A 21,093-nucleotide genomic window follows, 5' to 3' on the forward strand; every position below is an offset into this window, starting at 1 on the left:
CGAACTAAACGGACAGGCGGCTCCTACCGAGTGCGCTTAACCGAACGGGTCTTCCCTCTGCTGGGGCCCCAGGTGGCGCCGCCCTTCCCCGAGGAGGTTCCCAGCGCCTCCCTGCCAGGTGCGGAGCGGGCGGCGCCCCCCACCCAGGAGCCCGGAAAGGGGCTAACAGCGGAGGCGGCCCGGGAATTGTCGGAGTCGCCCTGCCGGGAGGCTGGGGTGAGCCCGGGGATGCGCGGGAGGGAAGGCGCGGAGTGGAGGGCAGATGGCAGGGAGGGTCCCGGGCCCGGGCCCAGCCCCGCGAAGCCGGCTGGCGCGGAGCTGCGTCGGGCGTTCCTGGAGCGCTGCCTCAGCTCGCCCGCTTCTGCCGAGTCCTTCCCCGGGGGTGCCGCCGCAGTGGCTGCATTCTCCTGCGCGGTGGCTCCAGCAGCCGCACCGACCTCAGGGGAGCAGTTCCTGCTGCCGCTCCGGGCACCATTCCCAGAGCCCGCGCTCCAGCCAGGCCCCGCGTCCCTCTCGGCCACCCTGCACGGCCTGAAGCGGGCCGCCGGCGGCGAGCGCCGCGCCAAGGTACCTCCGGGCTGTGCGTCTGGACCTGCGGCTGCGGGAATCAAGAAGCCAAAGGCCATGAGGAAGTTGAGCTTCGCCGATGAGGTGACCACATCCCCTGTCCTGGGCCTGAAGATCAAGGAGGAGGAGCCTGGAGCGCCGTCCCGGGGCCTGGGGGGCAGCCGCACGCCGCTGGGGGAGTTCATCTGCCAGCTGTGCAAGGAGCAGTACGCAGACCCCTTCTCGCTGGCCCAACACCGCTGCTCCCGCATAGTGCGCGTCGAGTACCGCTGCCCCGAGTGCGACAAGGTCTTCAGCTGTCCTGCGAACCTCGCCTCACATCGCCGCTGGCACAAGCCTCGTCCCGCAGCGACAAACGCCACCACAGTTTCCTCCACCGACGGGAAGCCGACTCCGTCGTCGTCTTCGTCCTCCCCGGACTCGGGGGCCATTGCATCTTTCTTGGCAGAAGGGAAGGAGAATAGCCGGGTAGAGCGGACTGTGGATCAGCACCAGCAAACTAGGGACAGCTCCGGGCCGGATCAGCACCAGGACAGCGCCCCGCGCCAGGGCCTCCAGGTGCTGATGCATCCCGAGCCACCGCTGTCACAGGCCCCCTTCACAGAGGGGGTGTTGGGGCGCCAGGTGCTTGGGCCGGGCAGTGCCAGTGGTGGCGGGGGATCCGAGATCTTTGTGTGTCCATACTGCCACAAAAAGTTCCGTCGCCAAGCTTATCTACGCAAGCACCTGGTCACTCATGAGGCGGGTTCGGCCCGTGCGCTAGCCCCAGGCTTTGGCTCCGAACGTAGCGCCCCACTCGCCTTCGCTTGCCCGTTGTGCGGGGCGCACTTCCCGTCCGCAGATATCAGGGAGAAGCACCGGCTGTGGCATGCCGTCCGCGAGGAGCTGCTCCTGCCCGCTCTGACGGGGGCTCCTCTCGAAGCGCCGGGCCCAGGCGGGGCACCTGAAGGGAGTGCTCAGCAAATTTTCTCGTGCAAGCACTGCCCATCCACTTTTTTTAGCTCCCCAGGGCTGACCCGGCACATCAATAAGTGCCACCCCTCAGAAAGTCGGCAAGTATTGCTGCTGCAGATGCCTCTGAGGCCCGGCTGCTGAGGGCCGAGAGACCAGAAAGACTTCCCAGTTGGCCTTGGAGGAAACAGATCACGGGAATTTGTGGGGTTTTCTTCAATTTGCGTTTATTTTCTACCGTCCCTGTCTTCTCTCCTAAAACTCTCCTAGTAGACAATGTTCCGCCAGAGAAGCGGGACAGTGAAATGTAAAATCCCTCTAGAGCAGGTATGTATCTGGTGTAAACATTCTCGGTCAAAGACTGCCAGCTTTAAATCCTTCTTACTTTCCTCACTAAAATAGGATTTTTCCCTCTCAAAATTCTGGAGACCCTAACGAATCCTATATGATTGCTAATTCCTATGAAAAGTCACAGTGAATGTGTGCATGTCTCAAAGTCTACAAAGGTTGCCGGCTACCAAAAGTGGTAGTCACCAGTTTTTCTCTTGCCATCAAAGGCGGCCGATGTAGTTTCTGTCTCAATAGGGTCAGATAGGTATCTTGAATTGTATATTCTGTGAATTAAGTTTTGTGATTGGTGCCAAACTTACAGGGGGAAAAAAGATTCAAGAACTGTGTACGTGGGAAGGAAATGTAAGAGGATGTTTGCTGCTTTTTGGGGGGTTTGGGAATCTCCCCTGTAACTTTTCCTTTTCTCAATTATATGTACTAGTCCATTCTTAAGTCAGTGTTTGGAGGTGGGGAGGGTACTACTTTATTGGAAGGAGTTGAGATGCACCCAAAATTCTCACCTTTAGCTTTTTTTTGTGTAGTATTCAGGAAGAGCTACTTTAAACCTTTCTTCAAATAGCTTTTTTGGAAATATAGAACTCGTTTCCTGAAGTTTGACTTTTAGTAAGGTTTCACCCAAATTATTTAATGCTTCTGTTGTAAATCTCATATTGTGTATTATATATAAAACTTAAGCTTAAGGAAGATGTTAAAATCTATAATCACTATGGAACTCAATAGCAATTCATTCAATATTCAATATTTTCTTTTCAGCAGCAACTTGTTTTGAACTTTTTTGTAAACCATATTCAGTGTACCTTCTGTACCTATGCCCTAATAGCCAGAGTTTGGGACACTGGTTGGGCATTGCTTGACAGATAGCCCGTACTTGTAAGATGCTTACCACCAAATAAATGTACATAGACCGTGCTTTGTTGTGTTCTCTGTTTGTCTTAAGAATCCCATTGAACACAGCCTATTTTCAAAGCCACATTTCTTATCTCTCCAATGCCAGTATCCTGCTTTAGAATCTTAGTGATCTCTTTAGACAGAATACAAAGACAGGAGATATTATATTTTGCAAATGAATGGTGCAGAAACGCAATGGGAAATTTTCCTGTGAAGTATGGCTTCACAAACTGAGCTCCAAAAGGCAAAGAATATGTACTATTTTTTAAATCTAAAAAGACTTAGCCTCAAAAACTGTGAACAGAAAACATACTTTTTAAAAAAGGTAGTGAATAGCACTAACTGAAGATGAAGATAATTAATGGTGCTAATATAGCTATTTCAAGTTGGTATCTTCATTTTGTTACATATCAAACCATTAGATGTTCACTTTTTAAAAATGAAAGCACTTTAGCAACATGTAAGCTGTTACTCTGATTTTCCTTTTTGTAATTCTTCACCTTGGTTATGGGAAACTGTCTACATTGTTTAACCTTCTTCCCAGGGACTCTTTATCCATTTGTTTATCTTCTACATAGTTTTCATAGGAATTCACGTTTTTATTTATAAGGAAACAAAAATAAAGTGCACAGAGACTCTGAAAGATTGTTTTATAAAAACTTGTTGGTAGGAAGTTTTATTCCTAGAAGTATATTAGAAAACAAAGTGAAATTTAAGAAATCAAAGAAACATGACTCTCAGATAAATCGATGCTTTAACCAAGTGCATTCAGTGAAGTTTCTGGCCAGCGTTTATGAAGGTATAAAATTTCCCGTGTTTTTAAAGACTGTGGTAGAATCTTTGAGAAATAAGTTACAGTATATCCTGAAAAGAATTTGAATTCATTTTTCATGATTAGCTAAAATAACTCATACTTAACATTTAACTCTGCTTATTAAGTATGAAGATATATGAAATACAGAAATCAACACTCAGGACAGGAAGTGATAAGAATATTTTATTGTATTATTAAATACCATGTTATTTTTTTTTTTACTGTTACAAATTTGTAGATACCACATGAATGATACATAATTTATATTTTATGGTTTGCCAGTATGATATATTTACACATGCAGTTAATACCAATGTCATGCTACATTTCCTTAGAAGATGCCCATTCAAAACAAAATGTGAGCAGCTTATCTACTATAGGAAAATACTTCTGGAGGGTGGAATGTATACCAACCTACACCTGCAAGTTCAGTAGTAACAGTATTAAATTTAAGAACTAGGTCATTTTCCCTTTTCTTTTTTAATAATACACATAATTTGAGCAACATATTTATATCAGAAAAGTTTTTTGCTTCTTTTCTCTCCCCATTATTTTTTTTTTTCAGTACTTAGAAAGAACATAGACACACCAAGATCTAGCAGCTGATAATAAAGGGCCACAATCTCAAAACAAAAATGGTATTTAACAGTGATACCACCTAAAAAGCAAAACATTAGAAAAATATTGGGAAACTAAACATAAATCATAGTTCAGCACAGTGATTTTTCTAGTTATGGACATGTCATGGCATCATCTGCACAGCCAAGAAATGAGACATTGTTTTGGGAAGAAAAGTTAGTGCTAAAATTATTTCAGTAGGAATTTGAGATGCTAGAAGACCATTTATTTTGAGTGTTTTATTTTCATAACATAAATAATCTGTACATGTCCTATGTATTTAACAGATTTGCAACTTTTGCTATAACTTTACAAATGCTTAAATTTAAAATTTTACATTTGTAAAAAAATTATATATTTATTGAGCCATAAAGTTACAATGGGCACAATAAATAAAATAATGATACTATTTGTCTAATTATCTTTTGGCTCAAAGTTAATCATGAAATTAAAGGTAAAACAACTCAGACATAATTATCTAGGAAGGTAAAGGGTGTAGAATAAAATTCTACCCTCTCAAAATATGGCAGCTTGGAGTGTTGGGGGGAAAAAACAAACTGAATAAATAACCCAAATCTAAAATATTAAGTTACAAATTATTTAAATCCAGTGTCTTCTCAAACAAATGTACAGGAAGGAACATGCATGTTACGGCAGACATGAAGGCCTAAAAGGGTTAATTAACACTATGTTAGTGCTACGGTGGCTATTTCTGATCACTGTTGGGCTGCTTGTCTCCTTAGGATTTATTGGCTGAGCCAGAAGAACGACGCAGCTTCATGGACATGCGGCTTTTGCTAGTTCGAGGAGACATTGGAGAGGCCAGGTCAGCCCCATCTACCTGCGTTGCTGTGGGAGTTTCGCTGGGTAGAACCTCTGCATAGGAGCCTGCAGGAAACAGGAAAAGCAGTAATTAGTACATTCATCCCATAAGAAAAACCTTTTTGCTAGTAATCAGTAGCAAGTATCCCAACCCTTAATGAGGTCTTTAGAGGAAAAAAGCAAGCCCCGAACTTGCTTATTACAACAGTCTACTAATGTATTTAAAACCAGGTGATCTGGTGACTCATGTCATCATATCAGCAAGAAAGCACCAATTATCATCTCCAGAACCAGAACCCTGGAGAAAGCAATGGAAAGCAAAATCTTTGGGCCAGAAAGAACAGGGATCCAAAGCACCATTAGCATGCAGAGATGGGCAAGGATTCGAGAAGCAGTTGAGAAGGACCAATTTATATCTCAAAGGTTCAGGGTACAACCAAAAAAAGGGCCTTCACTCCTCAAATGTGAAAAAATAAAACAAAACAAAACAGCACCAAGCAGTTCCAGTTGTGGAACCAAGGATTCAAAAAGGAACTCAGCACTATGAGACCATTATACATGCTAGTTATTTAAATATGGGTTTAAGATGGAGCGGGATAAATTCCTGGGGGCAGGGGGCGGGGGGACAGGGCGCAACAATTCTCATCTGAAAGTCAGTCAAAAAACACTAACTGACCCCAGAAAATGTATACTGTTCAGTCATAGCAAGTAGGTAATCAGTAGAATTAGTAAATATAAAATTTTAGGAAAGAAGCAAAATAAAATTAAATTGGAGAATTCTGTGTGTCATTTACAAAGTAATTCTTCACCTCTGTACTTCATTTCTATGAATTATGATTCTGTAATAAACTGCAATACTACGGAACCTTTCATATTGTAGGCTCTCAAATATTTTCTTTTCTTTTTTTCCTTTTTGTCTTTTTTCATGACCGGCAACGGATTGCAACCCTCGGTGTCGCGCCCGTACCGGACCGGGACCGGCAACGGGATCACAACCCTCGTTGCGCCCGCACCTCACTCAGCCAGTGAGCGGCCGGTCTGTATGTGGGATCCGAACCCTCGGCGGGAGCGCCACCACACTCCCAAGCGGCGCACTGTAGCAGTGCGCCACCGGGCCAGCCCATCTCAAATATTTTCTGAACAAAAGAACAAGACATTACGTTAAAAATAAAAGCCCTTCAAAAAAAAAAAAAAAAAGAAAATCTGCAAACAGATTAATAAAATTAAAAAATTCTATATATTTTAAGGTACTTTAGTCCAGATTTTCTGGGTCTTAAGTACATGGAAATTTTCTTTATGTATGTCACAAACAAGCAAAAACACCACACAGGTTGCAGGCCTACCTCACTGATACTTCAAACTTTGAAATAATTATGCTAGCATTTCCATATAATGAAACATTCGTGCTTAAGTTTGTTATAAATATTTATAAGGAAAAAACCCAAAATATTCAACAAGGAGTGCAGATTTTAAGGCCAAATGTTACTATACTTACATAATTATACTAAGAACAAATATACATTGTCAAGGAAAAATATCTGTCATTCATAATCCAGGTCAATTGGCCTCCTCTAAGTAACTTGAACATTCTTTCCTTTTTAACTGAAATGAGATTCGTCTTCAAAATATACAGAGAAGGAAATATATTTCTATTCACCTTTATTCTTCCTAAAGATCTGAATTGGTTCATAGTGGACCCATACTAGAAAATGAATAGTAGAATATGAATCCATGGCCCTTTTTAGGGAAGCATTGCAGGTAGATGGCAGAAAGAAGTTGAAGAGCAGTAGCTCATGCTTTTCTGATAATGCGTATTATTCCCGGCCACCATGAGAGGCTTTTCCATGGCTGTTTACCTTGAGATGGCCAATGTTTTCTAGCGGAGGTTTTGGGAGGAAGAGAACTATCACTGCATTTCTTTCTTTGTTGTGCATGAAGAAATGGAGTAGCGAGCAGAGTGAGAAAACAAAAGAGAAGATAGACAACAGATATGAGAGACACACTGCAGAATTTTATAGGCGTCAACCAAGGAGCAGAGAAGAGAGTAATCAGAATTCTATTATGAAATATAATTGGGCATGCAATGAGTTAGGGTGATGATGTTTCACAATGGACAATGCTTTGTAAATTCAAATGTTATACTTACCAACTAACAGAACAAGTTCAAATAGGAAAAAAGAAAAGAAGAAAAAAGTCTATCAGAGATTATATAAACATACACCTTTTAAAGTGTTCACTGCAGTGGTGACATGTTTCCTAACCACTCAGTCATAAAATCTCTAGAGCTGCACTGTCCAGTATGGTAGCCATAGCCACATTTAATTAAAATCAATAAGTTAAAATTAAATAAAAATGCAGTTTCTTGGTAAACTAGACACATTTCAAGTGTCCAACAGCCACATGTGATTAGTGGCTACTATATTGGACAATGCAGATGTAGAACATTCCCAACATCACAGAAAGTTTTATTGGAGAATAGTGCTTTAGAGTATGTCAAACTCAGAGAACATTTTCCTCAAAAACAGCAATTCCTTCATGTCTCCCTATGCTTCAAAGTGAAATCCTCCCTTCAGTCAACTGAGAGTCAAATCAGGCTTTTTAGTGAATATGGTGTATAGTTATCAGTATTTCCTCAAATTGGATATCTGTGGGATATACCCAATATACCCAAACTCTATAAATAATTTACAGTAGATAAACCTCAATTTTAGACATAAAAAATACAATGATACATACAATTCGTTTCACATCCTATTCTGCCTATTGATTTATACTACACCTAAGTCATAAAGAATACTGATTTATTTAATTATTTCTATTATATCTTCAAAGACAAAGGTGAAAAAGTATCTATGGGCTCCTATTTTTGTATATGTTGTACCTGTTACTAACAATCTCACAGTGCTCACATAGACTGTGTCTACATCTTGATGGTAAAATAATTTGACATATATTGCACACTGAATACAATAAACTATTATTACAAATGACATGTGAATATGACTTTGGGGATCTATACAGATTATAAAAGGGAACTCAATTGTTATTGTGGTTTTGTTTGTACTGTTTGATGACAGGGATAGTCAGTTTAAAACTGCTAAAGTTATTGGGTAAATATAGCCTTTAAAAACATTGTAACTTTAAAAGCAATTTCAATTAATACTGAACTAAGAGACAATGTGATATGTTAGAAAGAACATGGACATGGGTTTTAGACAGTCCTAGATTAAATGCCAACTCTGTCACCACACTAGCTGTTTGATCTTGGGCAAACTGACTTGAGGCATTTTATTTGAAAAATAAAGATAATACTAATTTTTCTGCAAGGTTGTTGTGGGAGTAAGGACTATATATGCAAAGTTCCTGAAATATAGTAGGTGCGCAATAAGCATAGCTGCATAGTAAAGCTACTAAACAGAGAAGAGTAAAAGTTAATAGATTTTGAATCAGAACAGATGAAAATTAGAAAGAAAGGGATGGAAATTAAAAATATTTTTAAAGAAAATGACCACCTACAAAATATAATCATCCAAATATACAGAGCACAATATACCATTAAGTTTAGTTTTGGGGAAATCAAAAAATTTATCCTCTCATGTTGATAGTCCTATAAAATATAACCTTATATTAAAGGTTACAGATTACCCAAATAATCTGCTTTAAAATTGTTAAAGGAGTTGATAAGTGATTATCATGAATACAGTACTGAATGTAATAAAGGAAATAATAACACAATTTAAAATAAAATAGCACAGACACAGGCAGATAAATAATCTTCATTTAAGATATTCAATACTATTACTGCAGACGTAGAACAAATCAGGCTAGGCTTGTCATACTTTACCTCCTTCTTATGAATGAGAAAACTGGGTGTAGGATGGATTAATTTGAGTTTATGTGGATAATAAATGGCACAACTAGGATTTAAATCCAGATCGGTCTGATTCCAAGGCCCATACTTCTCCCCTGGCAATCTTAAAGCTATAACATTTTTCAGCAGGTGGGAAAAGTAGAGCCCTCAAAATAAAAATTTTTAACAATTTTTAATTTGTAAAATATGATAGGTTATTGGGCAATATCCCTTTCTTTCTCTTTTCTATCAATAGCAAGATGGGGATGAAAATACTTAGTCAAAATGAGTAATTATAATAATTAAGATCATGGATCTGAAGTCAGACAGGTCTAGGGTGGAATATTGGCTTTACCAAGTACCAGGTGACTCTGGATAGAAAAAATTTTTTTTTTAAGTTTCATAAATCTGTTACAAGAGATTAAATGAGAAAATGTATGTATAGTATTTAGCACAGTGCCTGACACTCAGTAATTGCTCAATTATTATTTTATTATTTTCATTACCAAGATTTCACATCTGAATGAATGTTCCATGTGGAAACTGAGCCTCATAGTTAATGTCACAAAAGGTTAATGGTTGTTATTTAAGATAAATATTATTTGTCTCTTGATCAATAACATATAAGCCAAATACCAAACTCTAAGTACTGAACAGAATATATTCAGCTGCCTATAATTTCAGGCTAACCTAGTGATAAATAAGTATGACTAGGAATCTGTTTTTAACAAATAAGCAATTTAAAGCTTATGCTACATATTGAAAACTGATTTTCCTGTTGGCACTTACAGATAATATTTAGGATATTTATAAAATAACTATTTTCTGAGGGGCTAAAATATTTTCTTCTGGATCATTTCAAAGCCTGGGAAGGAGAGGAAAGTTGAAAATAACTTTTAAAGGACACTAAGCTAAAAAAGGTTACCTAAAGCAATGGCTAAATTTTGATGATCCACCCCACTGAAAGATTCAAAGATAGATCTGACTCTCAAAAGTCCTATCCCATGTACATATGGCAATACAGATTTTGTGAATTAACAGCAAAACTCAGGTTAGAATGGAGGTAGATTAGATGCTACTCTAGGTCTTCATAATCACTCCATGTAGATTATCTCTGATATCGGTGGCAAAGAAATTTTACTTAAATCTTATTAATTTTTATAATATTCTTCCAAATAGGAACCTGTAAGTTTTCTAAAGGTAATCATAAAAAGTGGCACGTATGTATAGATACACGTACGTGTGTGTGTGTGTGTGTGTGTGTGTGTGTATGGGGGGAGAGAGAGTCAAAGTTAATCAGCCCTTTAAGTGTTAAAGAATTAAAATATCTAACTTAACTTGTAGAAAACAATCAACCCAAAGAAAGGTATCTACTAGCTCAATTAAAATAACAGAGTTTAGAGATAATTCTAGATATACTGCACAACAGGCATTCAGAAATATTTCTAGCTAAGAGTAAAAAAGACTACTGAAAAAAATTTTCTTCCAACAAAATTTATTGATTTAATTAAAAAATTTTTTTTATCATGGGTGTATTTTTAATGTTGAAACTGAGAAAAACAAACCAATTAATATTTACTGTATACTTTCGGCAAAACAGAATCCTATTTCTTGTTGGCACTATAGAATTTCTTTTATTACAAAAAAAAAAAGAGACAATGGTGAAAAGACAATGTAACATTAGGGAAAAATATGTACATTTTGAAACACCACTGTAATGGCCAAGAAGAGGAATAATTTCATTTTAAAGTTTAGTTAGAAGAGAAGTGTTTGTAAATATTAAAAAAGTTAAAAAAGAAAGTCACTGTAAAACTTTTGATATTTTCCACACACATGCCTGACAAAGATAAATGGATTTTTTTCCTGTAATTTTTTTTAAATAAAGGACAAGAAAAATCTAATAATATTTTAATGCAGTTATGGAAGATCAACAAAGTGTGACATCACGATATTTCCCTCAATGACCTTAGGGATAAAAGTAATTTCCCTTAAGTATCTGTCTACTGCCACAGACAGTACATTTTGAGAAAATACTGTTATGAAATTTATGGATCAACAGTGATACACCAAAATCTTTTATATCTATTTAAATAATACTGAAAGTTATATAGAAAAATCCTTTTTTGGATTTAAATGTCATCACAGTTTTAACAGTCATTACTGTTAACCAGGAAGTGGGTTTTAGATAATCCTGAAATAAATTAAGTAAACTTAAATAAATAGTATTTTTCTGTACTATTTCTTTCTTTCTTTTTTTTTTTTTTTAAAAGATGACCGGTAAGGGGATCTTAACCCTTGACTTGGTGTTGTCAGCACCATGCTCAGCCAGTGAGTGAACCGGCCATCTCTATATGGGATCCGAACCCGGGGCCTTGGTGTTATCAGCACCGCACTCTCCCGAGTGAGCCATGGGCCGGCCCTTTCTGTACTATTTCACTGAATAGAATTATGTTATATGGTTGTTAGAAAGACTATAATCTCCAGACTGCTATTTCTTTAAAAATTAATTTCAAATTATTGCATTAGTATTCAGTAGTATTATTTTATATACACAAGGTATGCACAGGATATCTAAAGTAGATTCTCAATTGTAATTATGAATCCTTTTCCTCAATGTAGTAAACAAATTTTACCATATGTTAAAAAAATTAAAATGAACCTAAAAAACTTCACACTATTATGTCTTTTGCAACCAGAAGTCAGGTCCAAATTTCTATTATGTAGATTATTTCATGTTTTCTCTCTCTCTATTTGACTTATAACTTTAAAGGGAGTTCTGTATGTATGGGGCAGTTTTTGACAGGATAATCAAGATGTGAGATAACTCGGGAAAAAAGCCTAATTATTCTTCAGATAATGTCATGTTTTTTCTACTGTATGAATAAATATTTCATTTGTATTTTATTGTGTTGAACTGAGTTTCACCCTGAAAAAAATTTATCTATCATAACTATTTAAATCTACAAAAAACTTATATAGAAATGTATTCAGTAATACTGGCACAAGTTATTTACAGGTAAAAACACTCTTGAAAATTGAGTGTTATTTCAAACAACTTGTAGAATTAATTAGTAAGATACATTAAAAATGAAGCCAACAGAGCCTTGACTTGGCTGGTATAACATCCTTCATTTAATGTCTCAGAAAGTGAGAATGCTACTTACTTCCCATATTTATATACCTTTCCAATGTGAAGGACAATACGCAAAATATGAGAAGAACATTAAGATAACAAATATGAAAAACTTCAGTTGGTAAACAACTACAACATGAAAATTGCACAGCCTTTATAAATTTAAGAGAAAAAGTATAAATGTGGTCCTATTATCAATATTTTTCAGTTGTTAAATTTATAGCCTGACTACGTGATACAAGAAAGTGTTATTCATATCTATGTTAATACAGTCTAATACTTTATCAGATATTCTCTATTATTAAGCAATAAAATTGCCAGGTATACTTAATTAGTTTTCATTTTACTGTTCATTCATTACTTTTAATCTTTCTTTAACCATCTTTCTTAATGCCAAAGTGAATTATTATAGATAGTATCAATTCACTGAAGTGAATCTTAGATTCTTATTTCTCTTTCAAAAGATTCAACTTAGTCTAACATGATTTTCTCTTTTCTAGGTCTTTTGTATTAATTGAAAGGGTTATAAATTTTTTGGTAAAATTATTTTTCTAATGGCAATTTAATGATGACAGGAATGATAACAGCAATTTAATTTCATTAACTAAACCTCAATTGAGAATTACAGTAATTTTTTCAAGTAAATTAGGCTACAAAAGGAGTACTGTGCCTTTTAAACTTATTTAATATGAAGAAAACTTATTTAACATAAAGAGAATTTGAAGGTTTATTATGATGAACTTCAAGTATATTATGTTCTCTTTTCCTGCTTCCCTTGAACACATTACAATAGTTATCTTTGTATTTCAGGTGCCTAGTACAGTGCAAGGCACACAATAACCAACTAATGAGTTAAAATAACAATGCAACACGTTACAAAATACAAAGACACATTATTTCAGTTCAATAGTACTACTTTTTCATGCTGAGAAACAAAAAAAGGTCAATATAACAAGGTGTAACTAATTTCAGCCAAGGGGTTCTATTATTAGTTACTTTTATTCCCAAACCATGTTAGTGTTTCATGCAGACCTGGGTTAGTATAATTCTGGAAAAAATTCAGTGACAATTTCTGAAATGTTTAGTATTAACCAGGGCAGTGTTAAGTTTGCTTACTGTTTGAGTTACAAGCTTAGAGCTTGCTAATTTTGAAAAAGGAAATGGAAGAAGAGGAGAGGGTGTTTTGGTTGACACTTTGTCTTACCTTCAGATAAACAGAACTGATATTTAATGATCTAAAGAGGGAAAATAAAATAAATGAAACAATCATAAGGAGCACAAGATATTACCGAATAGGAAGGCCACGAGTCATTTATTTTCTTACTGATTTCTTCAAAATTAGTTAATTGTAAAAATGCAGTACCCTCTTACAGTCTTTATTATAACATAATTTACTATATTAAATACTTCTAAATCTAGACCAGTTATTTTAGCTTTCATTTGCAAAATTAGAGATGAAGCAACATTCTTGACAATAAAATTTGATCCTCTAAAGTTAAGAGTGCACGCTCCTCTTGTCTTTTCTTTTGTAGATACTTCAGTAATGATCCCAAGAGTTACTGACTATTAGCTCAAATAAAACGTGGCATGCACTTTTATGAAGATTATCGACTTTTTAAGGAACTGCATTTAGGTAAAAGAGAGTATAAACCAAATTTACAGGCCAAATTGAATATTAAATAGTGATGAAAAATATTTATATTTCAATGATTAGAATTTTATTCAAGCAAGTTTTGGAACAAAAGGGTATTGCATTTCTAGTTCCAGTAACAAGTAACTAATCCTTGCTTTTAATCTTACCGGCATCAGATGGTAAATGATGGTAGGGAGCTGGAGAAAAAACCTGTGCTGCAAAATCTTCAAATGTTGTTGGTTCTAAATGGTGCTGGACAATTGTTTGCAGGTACCGTGCTCTCTCCTCATAGCTGATTTCCTTCAGTTAAGGATGAACTTACATGCAGCTTACATTGGAAAAGAACAAATCTCATCAAAAAGGACTATAATTGCCAAGCCATTACTTCTTAATAAATATAATTATTCACTAGTTATTCTTGCATATCATTAAAAGTATGGCTTTTTAAAGCATAAATATATAGTTTTTAATATGTTTACTCTTCACAATCCCACTATAAATGACAGCTTAACAGGAAGGCATTTATTAGAAAATAATTATAATAACAGTAAACTGTTGGAAGAAAGGAAGTTAACAGTTTACTTGAGAAAGGATTCAACTGCTATCAGGTCAGCCTAGGCTCATCTTATCTTGTTAATCAGCTTCCATCTGCAGACTTACTTTCAAAAGCCATGCAATAAATTTTATAATGCTTAAAATACTACATTCAAAATTCTGTATTTTTCATCTGTAAAGATTTATTGTGAAAAATTCCTGCATATCTTCTTATTTTTCTAAATTCACTGCATTTTCAACAATTTTCTCATTTTGAGTGGAAGACTACTGTTGCTGTAATCCTCGAATAACTCCATGCAGTTAAAATAAATACATAGCTGAATCTGTATGTCAGGAAAAAATACCTAGTCAATTATAACACTGAAACAAGCAGGAATATTTGCAAAAAGTCCACAGGACTCCTAAATACTGTCTAACAAAGCATCTACAGGGCACTGACACTGACAGAAAAATACTGTACTTCCCTTTCACCACATTTTCTTCTCTGATATTATTGACAAGCAACCAGTACCTTGAAGTGTTGTTGCTTTTGAACAACCCACTCCAGGCTTCCTGTTTCAGCAGGCCTGATTGTGCTGTTAGCACAGAGAGGGCGAGAAAGAGAGAGAATATTTCTGTTGTTCACGAAAGCAACTATGGAAATGGCTGTCAAAATGTGGAGCAGCAGGCAGCAACATACAATTATCAGGAAAAACTCACATGCTGACTTCATGTCGTATAGTTCCTGAACTGAGAAATCAGTTAACCTTTCTTCTACAACTTTTAAAAGTTTTTCTGCTGTACTCAGTGTGCTATGTTGATAGGTTTTAATAAATTTGCCTATTGGCTCTTCATTTTTTACTGAGTTTTTTTCCCCCAAAACCTGTTTTAATATTTTCCCCTCAAAATTCCATATTCTTTTTTAAAAGTTGCAGTTAAATTATTATAGTTCTACATGTCTAGAATTTGCAGACCAAGTCTACAACCAAGACCAAGAAAAATAATTGAGAGGAAGATAATTTACAATAATTCAACAGGAGATACCATGGCTAGCTACATTCACAAAAGTTTATTGATTAAGAGGAGAAAAAAGCATGAGTTAAAGGTAAGGCTGTATTCATTATGCACTTGACTTTGTGATATCTTTGGCCCTCTAAATGGCTTGTGTACTCTCTTCTTGTATTACAATTTATTTCATGCATCAAATATTGACTTCTAGTTCCTTGCAATCCATTATTTTCAATTCTGTACAATGGGGTTGAACTTCAAAAGAAATTTACTTCTGAAATGGGTGGCAACAGGACAAGATGTTATATTAAAATAATCAGCAGTAAGAATTTTTACGGAAGGATAATATAGACATTTTTGAGTCTTAACAGAAAATATAGTACACTTTTAAAGAGGGTGTATGGTTATAAATGGAAGAGGATGAAACTGATGGTTCAATCTAAATAATACCACATATCTCACAACTTGTTGGAAAGTACTTTTTTCATTGGGGGAGATTCACAGCTGCCGAATTTTCTGCAGTTAATAGAGTCCTTTGATTCACAGCAGTGCCCCTTGTACAAAAAATACTGGCCTTTGTGTATTACCAGAAACTAATTTTCTATTTGGCTGAAAAGGGAAAAATGGGGTTATTGCTTCTCCCTCCTACAGAGCTTTTCATTATGCCTGATGCACTCAACTTCTAAGCTCTTCTGAGAAAAAAAATAACTGAAGAGGCAAGAGGTAGAAAAATGAGCTTGTTAGCACATTAGAAGTGAAGTATCTTGGTGGGCCCTAGAAATTCCCAGTGGTGTGTTAACTTATCACTCTATGCATGCTGGCACTGATAGTCTCCCAATTGATCACTCTCTTTTCGCACCAAAGGTGCTGCCAGGAAGCAAAGGCTGAAGGCCCACAGGAGAACAGTCTGCTATCAAAACAAGCTGTTTTTAAAAGTCTGCTTGAATGGGTAAAACACTTCATGAAAAGTAGGGTGGAGACACCTACCTGCTTTTAAAATGCTCTATTTTCAGAGGACCTATAAATGAAATATTTTACTTTATCTTATTATATTTAGAGTTTATACAAAAATTAGGCAGAAAGAAAGCAAATGTTAATATTTCTAAAGCAGGAAGGATATTTCCAATGTGGTAAATTTATCAAAATAAGAAAATGATTATCTAGATAAAACACATTTTGGAGGGTAATTCTACTTTGGTACACAAAAGGAGATTTATAAAACTCTGAAGAAACCCTAATACTCAGCTGCACAAAACTAAAATAATCCAGATATATTCATTTTATATAAAAACATATGATGTATTTAATAAAATTATAATAAGCCTTCATAACTGAAAACAACGCTTTCTAAAATGATTTTCTAAAAGTTCAAGTATAGGTGGCAGAGTAAAGGAAAACAATCCTTACTTGGTGAACTGAGATGAAAAACTGCAGTGCTCATTACATACTAGGGCAGGCTAATGTCTGAAGTTTCCTTTTTGGGGGGTTATCTTCAGAAAACATTGTTAGCTTGGTAAATATAGTCTAAGGTAACTCACTTTCTAAAAGCTAATATTCTTTATAATTTTCCAAGTTTAACATAGCCAAATAAATATCAAAACAAACCAACCCAATCTATAGTACTTACATCTTTTCCTTTTTTTTTGCTGTGGAAAACATATATTAAGGAGATCTGACAAACTCAAAGTACTTAAACCATAGACCTGAGTCTACAACAAGGTGCTATTTGTGAATGAGATGATAAAGTTCCAAACAGTGCTGTTAGCATCTGTAATTGTAACCATAACCCAAAGCAGTTAATTCCTATATCTCCTTATAATAAGTTAGACACTTATTCCTTAAAAGGCAGCTCTCCAGGGAAGTTATTAGTACCTATACATTGAGTAGCATACACAAACTCAAAGGTTAGCAACAACAGGACAACTCAAGCTATATTCCTACTGTGAATGTGTGATGCCATTGGCATTGAGATTAAAAAACCGAAAATGGGTAAGATGATAAAAAGGTGAAGGTAAACCAACAAAAAATTTAAAGTGTAGGTCTAAGAATTAAAAAGGTTTTTGTTGTAAATTTAAAATAACTCAAGCCAAAATTAGCTAATAAAAACCGTTTGATGAGGTGGACTTTTAGCTGGTAGGAATCTTTAATACTTCAGAACTAGCCAATCAAAAGAAATAACACACAGGTGCTGCAATCACAGCAATATAATTATCCACTAATCCTCCTTCCTTTTACTTTCTGCAAAAGCAGAAAAGGGAGAAGGAATATATTACTGTTCAAAAAATAATAAAGGGAACTAAACATTTTCTATAACATAAAGAAACAGTTTAAATTTAATGTGCATTTCATTAATATTTAGTTAGCATTATTATATATTTTAAGTAACTAATTTGATTTTAAACTTCAGGACCAGCTGTTAGGAAACTGAGGTTCAGTTTGGCCTGGTCTAAAAAGATATGCGTGAATTCTCTGTGCCACAGTTTATCTGTATAATAAATGGGGATGCCACCACCTGCTCCTATCTACTTCATGGGAGTGTTAAAGATAAAGGATATACATACAGAGTAATGCGAAAGTGCCCCTACATCTGTGCTGAAAATAGTTTATTTTGACCTTTGGCTTACATCTTTGTAACAGCAGGTGCTGTCTCTAGAAGAACAATTTTCAATGTCAGTTTAAGAAATATACCTGTATTTATGTCTAAGAACTCTTTGATAATACTGATAGTATTTCTTGTTTGTGTTACGCACAGAGGGACTTTTGACTTATTCTGATTTGAGGAAATTGATTTCTCTGGGGGCAAAACACAATATGAAGAAAAATACTGCAGAAGATTAAGTAGTATCAAATATTTCAATTTTGTTAACATATGGGAGAATAAACAAAAAGTAGATTTGGTTTTAACGAAGCAACCTTTCACTCACCACAATAATTTTCTTAATCTGGCAATTTTGAAGTACTTTTAATGTCAGAAAGGGAAAGCTTTCAGTTTTGTAATCACTGATTCCATGGCACAACCAGTAGGTTCTATAAACGTTCAGCTCAAATGTAATTTGTGACTAGTCTGAAATGGAAATATGTATGTGTATATACATGTTGTACACAAGAATGAATAAAGTATAATTTTCACAAAAAGGAATTATGAAAATTACAATAGTAGGCAGCTAGCAAAGATTTATATCATGGCTTAATTATTTTCCTCTTAGATTCAGTTTTAATGTTTTATTTCCTAAACAAGAAAAAACTATTGGCTTTTTTTAAGTAAAAGCAAGTATAACTGTTTATATCTGTGCTCAATGGCCCACTCTGAAACTTTTAATTTAGTAAACACTTGCTTATACTCACACATATTGGCTTATTTGTGGTTTTAGCACTTCCGAATTTTATCTCTCTTCTCTATATAGAAGATTCCAACAGTAATAATAGGAAGAGGGAGAGTTACAATAGTAAAAATTACTTAGAAATTTTGCCTATTGACTTAAAAATTGTTTTGGAGAGTACTACACAAGTAAGTTGTATCTTGAGTTGTAATTTAAGTAGCTATGACTTAAGTACTACTTAAATTGAGATTACAGCCATCTGTTCAATATTCACAGTTTGTAAGCTGATTGGTAGCTATAGTGAGGGTTTTCACATCTTGGACCTTGGTAATTGCCACAAATCAGCCTCCCCATATCTAGAGAGTATCTTTCCTCATGTTTGTTCTCCCAATAAACTACACTTTCTTAAGAAATAGTTTCTGTCCCTAATTCTCGAAGGCAGATTTTGGTGGTCTTTCAGTGTTACTACTTCACTTTAGAATTAGCAATCCAGCAAATCTATTTATGTTATTTAAATTTTAATGGTCTAATTTGTGGTTATAGACTAGTGGGCAGACTAATGTCATGGAGGCAGAGACCATATCCTTTTATCTTTATATCTTTAGCACCTAAAACAGGGCCCAGTAGTACTCAATGACTCTACAAATTATAGAAGAATGAATAAAGTTGGTTTGATAGTAAATTAGAAGATGCCTGTTATGCTTACAGCTTCTTTCCCCTAATTCCAGTTTGGCTCCTTAGAAGCAAACCTCTTTGGGGCAAATAGAGTTGGAACCTTCCTAGGATTGGCTTTAGAGTTTGAATCTTACTTGTGATAAAGAGTTTGGCTCTACCCCGCCCTTTGATCTTGCCGACCCTCTGCAGAACAAAAGAAAGTGAATAAAGCACAATGTAGAAATATGAAAGGTATTAAGAGAAAAAAATTGGTAATTACTTCTTTAAATATTTATACTATAATAACTGCCTCATGAAAAAATTCAATAAATGTTGAAAGTAATTACAAATCATGATAGTTTAGCATTGAAATAAACATTTTCCCTCATTGGTTGTGACAATTTTTTAAAAAAAATTTTAAAAATTTTCATAAATTCTACAATGAGATGAGACAATGAATTTAGTTAAACTAATTCTAACTGTTTAAGTAGCCATCTATGAGAGAAGAGAGAAAAGAGATGACTCTGAGAAAATCTCTATAGATAAAATCAAATGAAGGATATTTTCAAACCATTTTAGGCAGATTTCCAAAACTGCTCGATATACCATAAGAATAGAGGTAATAATACCGTTCAAAAATAATACTTGAAATTTTAAAAATGTTTAGGTTTTAAAAAGGCCACTTTGAGAGGGATTATCCCAAGACACGGCATCATTTACTGGGATTATTTAGCACAGTTTGAGCTAGAGAAGAATACATCCGCCAAAATTACTTTCAGGAAATTTAGCAAAATCAGCAAAATGTTTATTTAGCAATAAGCCCCCTCGATAGAGAGTACAAATAAGAGATTTGCTTGAAAAAACAAAGCTACTGATAGGCAGAGTTGGGACTAGAACTTTGGTATTTAATAGTCCAGTGCTCTTTTCTACATCCAATCTCAATGATCTGGGTGTTGTGTGGAGAAAAAAACAAACATATATTAGGCATTTTAGTTATCTCAAAGATGGTCAACATAATGAATATTAACTTAAATTCTAAGCTGGCAATTTTTTAAAGATGTTTGTTTATATAACAGCCTAGTAAAATACTACAATTTACTATCCTTTAATTACTATAGTATAAATCCTTGCATGAAAAAAATGAGAAAACAAATCACACCGGACATTTTAGTTTTAAAAGGCCTTGAAATATCTTTAAACATTCTGAGGTAATATCATTATACATAGTCTTGAAAAAATAATGAAAAATAAGAATTTTATTGAGGTATAGGATACGGGCAGATATATTTTGCAAGTACCTCTCAAGGATCTCATGGTATTTTATGGCTATCAGTAGTAAAGTAGCACACTTGTATTTCCCTGAAATACACAGGGTAACTAAGTATTCCATGGATTATTAGGCACTGTTCATTTATAAGATGAAAGTAAACTATACTGCTTACCTTATAAAGCAAGATCTGGTAAATTAAGATCTGGCAGGGGGAAGGATATTCCATTTCTTTCCTACTGTAGCTAAATTTCTTCAAGAAACATGCAGTCTTGTTCATATGCAGTAAAAATAAATTCCCCTAAACAAATAGCATGAATCTTTGTATTAATATTGTTTACTTACACCATGTCAATAGAAATTCTTCTGAAAGCCTGCAACAGGTTATGACAAACTATTGTCTATTTTTGCGAAGGCTTAATGAAATTCTTTAGTAGTTGATACTATCTACACCATGAAGGAAAAGCTGTGATTTGTCAGAGCAGACAAAGCTGGGCTTTAATCCATCCTTTTAACCATATTGCCAAGTCTATATTGTTTTCACTGCGTCTCAATTAGGAGACAGGCAGGACACCTGGTACTTCTTTATCTGCGTCCCATGGGCTGCCAGATGACTCAAAATCCATAACAGGTGCTAAGGCAGTGTGAGGATAGCCCTATTATTGAAAGCTGGAGTTGAATAA

At 35.8% G+C, this 21,093-nt stretch overlaps 2 protein-coding genes across 9 annotated transcripts in view; one reads left to right on the forward strand and one right to left on the reverse strand.

Moving 5' to 3' along the window:
• The first annotated feature begins 6 nt into the window (after nt 1-6).
• On the forward strand, nt 7-2,778 carry INSM2 (insulinoma-associated 2). The gene has a single exon (XM_008573901.1). It carries the CDS (start codon nt 229-231, stop codon nt 1,660-1,662), a length of 1,434 nt encoding a protein of 477 aa, XP_008572123.1. The 5' UTR covers nt 7-228; the 3' UTR covers nt 1,663-2,778.
• Nucleotides 2,779-3,736: 958 nt separating this feature from the next.
• The window catches only part of RALGAPA1 (Ral GTPase activating protein, alpha subunit 1 (catalytic)), a 252,183-nt gene continuing 234,826 nt past the window's right edge, over nt 3,737-21,093 (reverse strand). For 3 of the 8 annotated variants that reach the window (XM_008573952.1, XM_008573965.1, XM_008573919.1), the window contains 3 exons: nt 13,795-13,919; nt 12,836-12,838; nt 3,737-5,077 (listed from right to left, as the gene is read on the reverse strand). In XM_008573952.1, the coding sequence (XP_008572174.1) occupies nt 4,929-5,077; nt 12,836-12,838; nt 13,795-13,919 (277 nt within the window). In that variant the 3' untranslated portion in view covers nt 3,737-4,928. Of the gene's footprint in view, nt 5,078-12,835; nt 12,839-13,198; nt 13,230-13,794; nt 13,920-21,093 lie in introns of all 8 variants that reach the window. The other 5 variants (XM_008573944.1, XM_008573935.1, XM_008573959.1 and 2 more) reach the window with 3 other exon arrangements.

The sequence above is a fragment of the Galeopterus variegatus genome, unplaced genomic scaffold (assembly GCF_000696425.1).
Source record: "Galeopterus variegatus unplaced genomic scaffold, G_variegatus-3.0.2 Scaffold54, whole genome shotgun sequence".
NCBI classification, from domain to species: Eukaryota; Metazoa; Chordata; class Mammalia; order Dermoptera; family Cynocephalidae; genus Galeopterus; species Galeopterus variegatus.